The sequence below is a fragment of the Mauremys reevesii genome, linkage group 2, assembly GCF_016161935.1.
Source record: "Mauremys reevesii isolate NIE-2019 linkage group 2, ASM1616193v1, whole genome shotgun sequence".
Taxonomy (NCBI): Eukaryota; Metazoa; Chordata; order Testudines; family Geoemydidae; genus Mauremys; species Mauremys reevesii.
In genome coordinates this window covers 4,086,229-4,098,726 of record NC_052624.1, presented here as the reverse complement: position 1 = coordinate 4,098,726, position 12,498 = coordinate 4,086,229, and the positions used below count along the sequence as shown (strand labels likewise).

The 12,498-nt window shown below is 44.8% G+C and overlaps 1 protein-coding gene across 6 annotated transcripts in view; it reads right to left on the bottom strand.

The window, feature by feature from the left end:
* LOC120397620 (SREBF chaperone) overlaps positions 1–12,498 on the bottom strand; it is a 135,651-nt gene that overhangs the window by 75,169 nt on the left and 47,984 nt on the right. For all 6 annotated transcript variants that reach the window (XM_039523791.1, XM_039523788.1, XM_039523786.1 and 3 more), the window contains one exon: positions 6,236–6,453. In XM_039523791.1, the coding sequence (XP_039379725.1) occupies positions 6,236–6,357 (122 nt within the window). In that variant the 5' untranslated portion in view covers positions 6,358–6,453. The remainder of the gene's footprint in view (positions 1–6,235; positions 6,454–12,498) is intronic.

Sequence of the window (12,498 nt, the reverse complement as noted above, 5' to 3'; positions counted from 1 at the left end):
TGTATTTGCTTCTAATTTCATCAGTCACTCCTCCAGGAGACTGCAGTCCCTTTGGGTATTGGGAACATAAAGTAGCTTAGCTCCAAGGGTTAAAAACAACTGAAGTCTGATTAGCAATTGAGTAAAAAGAAAAATCTCAATTCACCTGAAAACGTCCTTTCTTCTCTAGCGTGAAAGTCCACAAATCCATTACAGGAGCAAAGAATCCTGTGGCACCTTATAGACTAACAGACATTTTGCAGCATGAACTTTCGTGGGTGAATACCCACTTCTTCGGATGCAAGTAGTGGAAATTTCCAGGGGCAGGTATATATATGCAAGCAAGAAGCAAGCTAGAGATAACGAGGTTAGTTCAATCAGGGAGGATGAGGCCCTGTTCTAGCAGTAGAGGTGTGAAAACCAAGGGAGGAGAAACTGGTTCTGTAGTTGGCAAGCCATTCACAGTCTTTGTTTAATCCTGAGCTGACACTGTCAAATTTGCAGATGAACTGAAGCTTAGCAGTTTCTCTTTGAAGTCTGGTCCTGAAGTTTTTTTGCTGTAGGATGGCCACCTTAAGATCTGCTATTGTGTGGCCAGGGAGGTTGAAGTGTTCTCCTACAGGTTTTTGTATATTGCCATTCTTAATATCTGATTTGTGTCCATTTATCCTTTTCCTTAGAGACTGTCCAGTTTGGCCGATGTACATAGCAGAGGGACATTGCTGGCATATGATGGCATATATTACATTGGTGGACGTGCAGGTGAATGAACCAGTGATGGTGTGGCTGATCTGGTTAGGTCCTGTGATGGTGTCGTTGGTGTAGATATGTGGGCAGAGTTGGCATCGAGCTTTGTTGCATGGATTGGTTCCCGAGCTAGAGTTACTATGGTGCGGTGTGCAGTTACTAGTGAGAATATGCTTCAGGTTGGCAGGTTGTCTGTGGGCGAGGACTGGCCTGCCACCCAAGGCCTGTGAAAGTGTGGGATCATTGTCCAGGATGGGTTGTAGATCCCTGATGATGCGTTGGAGGGGTTTTAGCTGGGGACTGTATGTGAAGGCCAGTGGAGTCCTGTTGGTTTCTTTCTTGGGTTTGTCTTGCAGTAGGAGGCTTCTGGGTACACGTCTGGCTCTGTTGATCTGTTTCCTTATTTCCTCGTGCAGGTACTGTAGTTTTGAGAATGCTTGGTGGAGATTTTGTAGGTGTTGGTCTCTGTCTGAGGGGTTAGAGCAGATGCGGTTATACCTCAGTGCTTGGCTGAAGACAATGGATCTTGTGGTGTGTCCGGGATGGAAGCTGGAGGCATGAAGGTAGGCATAGCGGTCGGTAGGTTTTTGGTATAGGGTGGTGTTAATGTGACCATCACTTATTTGCACCGTGGTATCTAGAAAGTGGACCTCCCGTGTAGATTGGTCCAGGCTGAGGTTGATGGTGGGGTGGAAGCTGTTGAAATCTTGGTGGAATTTTTCCAGAGTCTCCTTCCCATGGGTCCAGATGATGAAGATGTCATCAATGTAGCATAGGTAGAGAAGGGGCGTGAGTGGACGGGAGCTGAGGAAGCGTTGTTCCAGGTCGGCCATAAAAATATTGGCATATTGTGGGGCCATGCGGGTGCCCATAGCGGTGCCACTGATCTGGAGATATATATTGTCATCAAATTTGAAATAGTTGTGTGTGAGGATAAAGGCACAGAGCTCAGCAACCAGTTGTGCTGTGGCATCATCAGGGATACTGTTCCTGACAGCTTGTATTCCATCTGTGTGTGGGATGTTTGTACAGAGAGCCTCTACATCCATGGTGGCTAGGATGGTGTTTTCTGGAAGGTCACCAATGCATTGTAGTTTCCTCAGGAAATCAGTGGTGTCACAGAGATAGCTGGGAGTGCTGGTGGCATAGGGTCTGAGTAGAGAGTCCACATATCCAGACAGTCCTTCAGTGAGAGTGCCAATGCCCGAGATGATGGGGCGTCCAGGATTTCCAGGTTTGTGGATCTTGGGTAGTGGATAGAATAACCCAGATCCAGACTAACAGACTAACTAATAAGATCCAGACTAACACGGCTACCCCTCTGATCATTAATATTTGTGAAGTGCTTTGGCAGCTCTGGATGAGGAAAATGCAACATATATATGTTGAATCTGCTAGACTTCAATATGGTGTGTGTAACATAGTGCATTTAACAGTCTGTCATGTTATATTTGCCACTTATCAGAAACATTACTGTATAGATAGGTGCCATTTGGATAAGTTAACGTTACTCTGAAAATTGTCACTCTCCCTCCTTCCCCCCACCCCGCACACCCAACTCTTAGATACTTAAATTCATAACCATAAAATGTCATCAGAATGTTTTTCATGCACTGCACTGACCAATCCATTGGAAAGTACCATTCTGTGTTGTCATCAAATTTGAAATAGTTGTGTGTGAGGATAAAGGCACAGAGCTCAGCAACCAGTTGTGCTGTGGCATCATCAAGGATACTGTTCCTGACAGCTTGTATTCCATCTGTGTGTGGGATGTTTGTGTAGAGAGCCTCTACATCCATGGTGGCTAGGATGGTGTTTTCTGGAAGGTCACCAATGCATTGTAGTTTCCTCAGGAAATCAGTGGTGTCACGGAGATAGCTGGGAGTGCTGGTGGCATAGGGTCTGAGTAGAGAGTCCACATATCCAGACAGTCCTTCAGTGAGAGTGCCAATGCCCGAGATGATGGGGCATCCAGGATTTCCGGGTTTGTGGATCTTGGGTAGTAGATAGAATAACCCTGAACGGGGCTCTAAGGGTATGTTGATTTGTTCTGGTGTTAGTGTAGGGAATGTCCTGAGTAGATGATGCAGTTTCTTAGTATATTCCTCAGTGCAATCTGAGGGAAGTGACCTGTAGAATTTGGTATTGGGTCTTAACTTTGCTTCGAGTTCCGTGGAGGCAGAACCAGACCTATCAATCAAGTCAGGCTAGAAACAGCCACAACCTATGAAGCCACAACCAGTTTGAGCTAATTCCTTTAAACTTTAGTCCTTGTGCCAGGTGTGTTTGATTTGCAGACTTTCCTACTACAAGAAAGGCCATTTTCAGGCCAGTTAAGGAATTTTGCAATTCTTTGCAGGGACAGTCTCCAGATCCACCAGACTGGCACGTCCAACAGCAAGTGTCTCACCAGACAAAAGATTGATGAGAAGATTACAGACCCCCCCCAAAACTGCATCTAACTATATATCAGTTAATGGGGGAGCATAGTAGGCAGAGCCCTCCTCCACAGCAGGGGCTGATGAGGCGTGCACGTTTAATTTGTATCATTTGGTGAAGATGTGGAAACATGTTTCCATGACTAGGTGGCCACCCGACATCTCTTTATGTGTTTCATATGGTCCTTCAGGACAGGAGGCTTCCATGGCTCTGCACGAACATGAGCATTTGAGGAGAAAGATGGCTTCAACCTTGCAAAGCTTCTTGAAAGCAACAATTTAGCCATCTAATAACTGAAGCCTTGGTAGCTTCGTTTAGTTTATGATGGGTGTTCTACACCAACAAATCTAGAGACTGATTGAATTTAGTACTGCATTCAATGGTGGTTGTTTAAATTTATTGTGTTTTGCATGTTAGTCAAGAAGGCTGGAAGAAAACATTTTATTGTAACCAGGTCTTAGGCCTTTATTAAAAAACTTTCCTGTAAGAACTCCAAAAAGATATGCTTTGCCCTTGCCTTGAGTAGATCGATCCATTCTAATGACTTAGCACTATGCCTTCCCTACAGACCAGGCCCTTAAAGATGCCCTGTTTATGGCATACTTTCTCAAGGCTAAAGGTATGATAAAAGAGATTATTTGGATGCATTTGGAACCGGTACCTCTTAAATATCCTGTAGCTACATTACTCTGGGCTTGCCTGTGGAATTTGGGTTTTGAGAATAGAGCCTTCTTAAAGAGACGGCATATCCGAGCGGTGCTTGCCATCCGAATTGGAGGTGAGAACCTAGACACTCCTGGACAACGTGGGGCCAACCCAGCTCACCTTTGTTAAACTGCTTTGGAGAACATTATGAACAGAAATTCACTCATGATTTTGCCCATAGAAGAAAGTGTGTGAACATAGCTACAGCCTATTGATCTCCATCTGGAATAAGTCTCCAGGATCTTTGCTAGATCTGGACCTGGATGCACGCAAGTCCATTGATGGGGATGCAACCCAGGGCCTCCACTCAAAGATCTTGGGATGTAGACTCCACTCTCCTGGATTTAGCCTATTCCTGCTTAACCAACTGCTTTGATGTTTATTGCCTGTTTATATGTAGTGCTTGAAAATGCAGAAGACTTTTTTCACCTTCCCTGCCCCCCACTGCTTCTTCCTTTCACCCAGAACGGAGAATATTAGCCACTCACACCAGGGCTGAGGATGCGTTACTCCTTTCCTGTTGATGAAAGCCACTGCAAAAGTGTTGTAAGACATCACCAGTATGTCTTGGCTGACTAGGACTGAGTTACAGTTCTTACAGCCTAAGTACTCTAAGCTTGATCTAAGTGGTACTGTGAGGGAGTCCTGTTTTTTCATTAACCTTGGATAAAACTGCTGCCCAAAGGAACGTCCCTGCTCTTGAGGCTGGTTGGTGGAGGAAATTAATTCCATCTCCAGTTCTGACATACTGTGCCCTTCCGGGTACCCTTCGACAATGGGACAAGAGAAGGGGTGATGATAGCTCCTGGAGGCTGAAGAAGTTAGGAAATTTCTGGAGAGGACTAGAGGGAATCTCACTCTCAATAGTACGCTGGTGTAAGACATCATCGTTCTGATTCGAGACATCAGAGCCCTGACAGATGTGACCAGAAAACAAATATCCTTGTGCCTTGTCATACAGCTCTCAATGTTGACAAATCCATGTTACTCCACAATATAATCTTGGCTGAGTGATGGCTGCTCCATGGGCCTTTCCCAGGCTGGGTGCTCAGGTGAGCAGGTAGTTTTAAAATGGATATAAAGGACCCCTTTTTACCCAAGGAATCTAAGATGTTTAGGTGCTGTTCAAAGCACAAGTTAGAGAGGCGGGTAGGCCAAAAGGTGAAGCATTGTACTGGTAATGCCTATTGCATGCGAAGTGGAGATATTCTGTATGGGATACTCAGATGGATGTTCTTCAGATCAACAGACAGAGAAACAAATCCCCTCTGGAAATTGCTACTATGATGGAATTTAGTCAACTATATTCGGATCCACAAGATACCAGGCAAATTCCTCTTCTTCCAGAGCACACCTCAGTGCTATTAAGAGTAATTCTGTGTTCTCAAATGGAGACCCAGACCTATTAGTAATGGATACATCAGTAATGTCCATTAGAAGGTTTTTAATCCTAGGGCCAACATTCCCATGCCATGGGACATTGCCAAACATGGATAAAGGCCCTTTTTATTCCACACTCTTCAGCAGCTGTCCAATGCATTTTTGGAAATTTCTCTTTAAACAAGAAGATGTCAGGAACTACAGAAATAGTCATTACTATCACTCCCTTGTAGTGTTATGCATATGCAGGAAGCTGCCCTACAGCAAGCAGAAGACCAGTGCTCAAGGGGCATTTCTTTATCATCTCTTTTACACAGTCTGGAGGCCCCCTAAAAGAAGGGATTTGGAGAGGAGAAGAGGCAGGTCATAACAGACCAACTTCCACCCTTTAGTTAATGTTGATGATTTTAGGCAGGTGTTTAGAGTATAAGCTCTTCAAAGCAGAAACTATTCATATGTGTTTGCACAGTGCTTAGCACAACAGGGTCCCCAGTCCCAACTGCCATAGTCCCCAAGACCCTAGTCTAAATAATAATGGCCTCTTACATCCCCGATTATCCAATAATAGTAAGTGCACCCCACTCCCCATCTGAGTCCCTATTTTCAGAGAAGAACCAAGCGATCAGGAGGTACAAGAACAAGAACTGGGCAGATGAGCTAGGGTTGGGCTGGACAAGGATAAGATGACAAAGTTCCAGGAACAGTAGTTTAGGCTGAATATTGTGTGTAGAAGGAGAAGACCACCATTTCCCCTTCCCTGCCGCCTATTTCTTGTTCCAGAGTTGACCATTCGTTGGTCTGCTTTTACACATCAAGGTATTTTGTCCCTGGCTTCCCATTTTGCTCCTCAGCATGACAATGACTGGAAGCTCCTACGTGAAACCAAACACTTCAGGGACAGCACATGCTCAGAGAAAGAACCTCACAGACCAGTAGCAGGGAACCGAGCAATGACCTGTGCAGACAAGTATTTTGCAGCACTTACCAGCAGGCCAGGATACAGAGGCCAGTGAAGAGGATGATGGGAATGGGGTATGAAGCACACAGCAGCCCGTGGTTGTAGAACGCCCGCGATATCTTCTCGCGCAACTTTTCAGTCAGGGTCATCCTCAGCTGTCGTCACCTAGCTGCCATCCCGGAATGTGTCCTGGGGGCTTCTCAGGTCCACCATGTGCAGCACTTCAGCAAAGGCTGGATAGGAAGCTGGAAACGGGAAAGAGAGCGTGCATAAGAGGAGCAACAGGAGCATTATTAGCTTGGCTTTACAGCCATCCAGCTGCACATCTCCTTGGGAGCAAGCTGGAAAAACATATTGCTCAGAAGCCCAGGAAGTTGTGCCATCAGGCTCCCTGACTATCAGACAAAGACAACAGGGAAGGATGAGAGCAGGTTTTGTGACATCAGGCACAGCAAGTGAGCAGTCAGTCCGAGGGGCAAAGTGGGGATAGAACCAAGAGAACTTAGGTGCGTCGGGACAGAGAGAGACAGGGCTGAGCAGAGAACAGAATAAAGTTATCAGTTCGAAGAGGGAGAGCAGAGGGAGAGATGAGATACTAGCTAGAGGGGAAGGTATACAGAAGGGCTGAGTGGGAATGGAACTGGGGTGCCTGACGGGTAGGGCGAAGAAGGGGCTGAGCAGAGCAACATAACTAAGCTACCACTCAGAAGAGGTGGCAGAATGCCGTAGGCTGGCAGGCCAGTTAGAGGAAGGGTATGGGCCTAGTTGTCGGCAATACAAATACTGACCACAGAGAAGCACACTGCTGAGCGTGCTTGAGGTTGAGCCTCAGTATGAGCATCCTGGCTGTTAGCGATCCAATCATGGTGATGGGGGGAGGCAGAGGAAGAGATTGGATCTGAACTTTACAGCTACAGACAGTTTCAAGGCAGTTATTTTTGCTGGGCAAAGCAAGCCATCGTTTAATTTGCCAACTAAGCCAGAGCAGACTGTGCAGTAACATAAAACACAGCTTGAGTGCTTGCTATTGGCAAAAGACAGTTTGCCTTGATTGTAGGACAAGACCTAATGCTTTGTTACTGCCTCACAAATACAGACCTAGAAGCTGCTCCAGGACCAGGCAATTCAAACTTTTCTATAAAAATCTATAGTATAGGCAGACATTCGGGAGAGTTTAAAAAAATATTTGAAAGTGATTCACAAGCCGACCTTTTGGAGAGAAATGGAGTTTTTAAAAAGACTTAGTTTGAATCAGCAGGGGATAATAATGAAGACGAGCCAACGAACCGAAACAGGAAACAGTGGAGGTTAGAGAGGGAGTGTGAGAGGAAGAAACATCTAACAAACCTATTCTAAATTTAGTCCAGTAATATCCCCATAACCTAACCCAACCCAACCAAACCCAAACCCCCATGCAAGAATAAAAACAACACAGGCAGAGTCCAGCAGCAGAGTGGGAGGCATACAGTTTATTGCACTGAATGCGGCATGTCCGGGTACCTGCCCTGTGGGTAGGTGGTTCATGTGTGCATTCAGTGCAAGCAGCTCATGGCCCTCAGAGACATTGTACAGGCTCTTGAGACCAGAGTGGCTGAACTGGAGGAGCTAAGGAAGACAGAGGTACACAGAGGAAACTTTCAGGGATACAGAAGAGCAGTTCCACTCTAGTCTGACGGCCTCTGTGCTGTTAAGGAGAATGAGTGTCTTGGGGAAGGAGAGCATCAAACTGGAACTGAGGGAAACAATCCCATAGTTGAGACCCTTCTTCTAGATGATGTCCTGGTATCCTCTCACACTGAAGATACCCTTCCACGGGAGGGGAACCCAGTTACTAGGTTGAGAAAGGTAACAGTAATGGGAGATTCAATTATTAAAAACAGAGTTGGTTTGTGATGACAGGAATAACCGCATAGTGAATTGCCTGCTGGGTGCAAAGGTTGCAGATCTCAGAAGACATCTAGACCGACTTATGTGCTGTGCTGGGAGAAGCCAGTGGTCATGGTACATGTAGGTACCAATGACATAAGACCTCTCTCCTATCTTTCCCTGGAAGCCAAATTTAGGTTGCTAGGTAAGAGATCAAAGACCAGGACCTCCATGGTACCATTCTCTGAAATGCTTCCAGTTCCAGGTGTAGGGCCAGGAAGACAGGCAGAACTGCAGGGTTTCAATGCGTACATGAGGCAATGATGTAAGGAGGAGTGCTTTAGATTTATTAGGAACTGGGGCACCTTTTGGGAGAAGAGGAGCACATGCAGGAAGGTCTATAAGTCCACTCAGTCCTACTTCTTGTTCAGCCAATCACTAAGAGAAACGAGGTTGTTAACATTTATGGGAGATAACACTGCCCACTTAATTACAGTGTCACTTGAAAGTGAGAACAGACATTCGTATGGCACTGTTGTAGCTGGCACTGCAAGATGCGCTAAAGATTCATAGACTTCTTCATACTTCAGCCTTTGTTCCAGAGGACATGCTTCCATGCTGATAATGCTCGTTAAAAAAATAATGCGTTAATTAAATTTGTGACTGGACTCCTTGAGCAAAAATTGTATGTCTCCTGCTCTGTTTTACCTGCATTCTGCCATATATTTCATGTTATAGCAGTTTTGGATGATGACCCAGCACATGTTGTTCATTTTAAGAACGCTTTCACTGCAAATTTGACAAAATGCAAAGAAGGTACCAATGGGAAATTTCTACAGATCGCTACAGCATTCAACCCAATATTTAAGAATCTGAATTGCCTTAAAAAATCTGAGAGGGATGAGGTGTGGAACATGCTTTCAAAAGTCTTAAAAGAGCAACACTGATGCAGAAACTACAGAATCCAACCCCCCAAAATAGAAAATTAACCTTGGCATCTGACTCAAGATGATAAAAGTGAACATGCATCAGTCCACCCTGCTTTGGATCATTATCGAACAGAAATTGTCATCAGCGTGGACACATGTCCTGTGGAATGATAGCTGAAGCATCAAGGGACATAAGACTCTTTAGCACATCTGTCATATAAATATCTTGCGACGCTGGATACAACAGTGCCATGTAAACGCCCATTCTCGCTTTCAGGTGACACTGTAAACAAGAAGCAGGCAGCATTATCTTCTGCAAATGTAAATAAACTTGGTTGTAGAAGTGATTGGCTGAACAAAGAGAAGGACTGATTGGACTTGTAGGCTCTAAAGTTTTACATTGTTTTATTTTTTAATGCAGTGTATTTTTTGTACATAATTCTATATTTGTAAGTTCAACTTTCATGATAAAGTGATTGCACAACAGTGCTTGTATTAGGTGAACTGAAAAATATTATTTTTTAACACAGTGCAAATATTTGTAATAAAAAGAAATATAAAGTGAGCACTGTACACTTTGTATTCTGTGTTGTAATTTAAATATATTTGAAAATGTAGAAAACATCCAAAAATATTTAAATAAATGGTATTCTATTATTGTTTAAGAGGCGATTAATCAAATGATTAATTTTTTTAATCGCTTGACTATTTGGAATATACAAGACCAGAAAATACCAGCATGGCTAAAAAACAGAGTAAAAGAGGCAGTTAGATGGAAAAGGGCATCCTTAAAAAAAAACAAAGTCAAATCCTAACTGAGAAAAAAAAAAAATAAAACTCTGCAAAAAGAGTGTAAAAGTAAAAGCAGGCAGGCAGCAGAGCAAGAAAGTATTTGAAGAGCAGCACAACAAAACAAAAAAACAACAGCAAAACAATAGAGTAGCCTGCCAAACAATCAGTGGGGCCTCTGGACAATCGAGGTGCTAAAGTAGCACTCAAGGAAGATAAGGCTGTTGCAGATAAGCTAACCTAATTCTTTGAACCTGCCTTCATTACAGAAGATCTAAGGGACATTCCCCACACCCAAGCTATTCTTTTTAGGTGACAAATCTGAGGACCTGTCCCAGATTGAGGTGTCAGTATTGGAGGTTTCATAACAAACTGATAAATTACCCAGGACCAGATATTCAGTGTTGATTAATTCAAAGTAATGCACACTGGAAAAATAATCTCAACTACATTTACCAAATGATGGGACCTAAATTAGTTGTTACAGTTCAAGAAAGATCTTGGAGTAGATAGTTCCCTGAAAACATCTGCTCAATGTGCAGCAGCAGTCAAAGAAGCTACCAGAACATTAAGAACCACTAGCAAAGGGATCGATAGAACAGAAAATATCATAATGTCACTATATAAATCCATGGCACACCCACATCTTGAACACTGCATACAGCTCTGATCACTTCATCTCAAAGAAGATACATTAGAATAGGAAGGGGGGGGGGGTAGAGAAGGCCAACAAAAATTAGGAGTATGGAACAGATTCCATAAGGAGAGATTAAAAAGATTGTACTCTTCAGCTTGTAAAAGAGACGATTAAGGGTGGATATGATAGAGATTTACAAGATCATGAATGGTACAGAGAAAATGAACAAGGAAGTGTTAATTTACCCCTTTGCATAACAAAGAACCAAAGAAATGAATAGGCAGCAGGTTTAAAACAAACAAAAGGAAGTATTTCTTCATACAACGCAAATTCAAACTTTGGAAACGGGATGTTGTGAAGGCCAGAAGTACAACTGGATTAAAAAACAAAAATTAAGAGAAATGCGTGGAGGATCAATGGCTATTAGCCAAGACTGTCAGGGATGCTAGCCCATGCGCCAGGTGTGCCTAAACCACTGACTACCAGAAGCTGAGACTGGATGACAGGGGATGGATCACTCAGTGTTACCCTGTTCTGTTCATTCCCTCTGAATGAGCATGTGACACCACTGTGCTAGATGGACCATTGGTCTGACCCAGTATGGCCATTCTTATGTTCTAAGACCCTGAGCGAAACCAGTCTAAAGCATATCGTATAGAACAGGGGGTGGGCAAACTACGGCCCACGGGCTGCATCCAGTCCACCAGCCGTTTTAATCCGGCCCTCGAGCTTCTGCTGGGGAGCAAAGTCTGCGGCTTGCCCAACTCCGGCGCTCCAGCCAGGGAGCAGGCTCCCAGAAGCAGCAGCATGTCCCCTCTCCAGCTCCTACGGATAGGGGCAGCCAGGGTGCTCTGCTCCATACACTGCCCCCACCCCAAGCACCGACCTGCAGCTCCCATTGGCCAGGAACTGTGGCCAATGGGAACTGCAGGGGCAGTGCCCGCAGACAGGGCAGCACACAGCAGAGCCACCTGGCCGCGCCTCCGCATAGGAGGTGGATGGGGTACATGTCACTGCTTCTGGGAGCCGCTTGAGGTAAGTGCCGCCCCTGAGCCTGCACCCCTCGCCCCACATGCACCAAACCCCTGCCCCAGCCCTGATCCCCCTCCCACCCTCCGAATCCCTCAGTTCCAGCCTGGAGCACCCTCCTATGCCCCTAACCCCTCATCCCCAGCCCCACCCCAGAGCTTGCATCCCCAGCCGGAGCCCTTACCCCCTTCCCCCATGCACTAACCCCCCTGCCCCAGCCTGGAGCCCCCTCCTGCACCCTGAACTCATTTCTGGCCCCACACTGGAGCCCGCATCCCCAGCCAGAGCCATCACCCCCTCCCACACCCCAACCCCAATTTCACGAGCATTTATGGCCCGACATACAATTTCTATATCCAGATGTGGCTCTCTGGCCAAAAAAATTGCCCACCCCGGTATAGAATAATTAGCTACAAAAATCAGACACTTAGATGTAAACACGTTCCACAATTCACAGAAAGCAAAGGTTATCCACAAGTTGTGTGTAGGAAAGATGAAATGTGTAATTTGCCAAAAGCATGAGATGTTTCCTTGATAAGGGCAACCTTCTTGTAAATGGGCGAAAAATCCTTTATTCAGGACCTTACCGCTGCTTATGTCAAATTCAGGAAAGCAGAAAGTGTATCACTTTGTCCACAAGAAGTGCCCATTACTGGCTGCTCCATAAAGTCCACCTGGAGGTGATGCAAAGTTGACCAACTTGTTTTAAACCAATTACAGAGCTGTTAAACTGGACTTCAGCTCGAGATTTTGAAACACTCTGCAATCTACAGGGCAAATATGGTCTTAATCTCAGATCAAGCTCTATTTAACACCCACAGAGGGAAACTTTACAGAGATAATTGCAGATTCAGGAAAGTTTCTAAAAAAAAATGCATATGAAATCTTGGTTTGATGAGTGAAGTTTGTGCAAGATGGTTAACCTTTCATTCTCTTCGCTGACATAGTAGGCTGGAATATGGATGGTATTACACAGGGAATATGGAAAGAATTAACAGTTGTGGGGGATTCTCTCAGAAGAGCTACTTTTCAAAACTGAT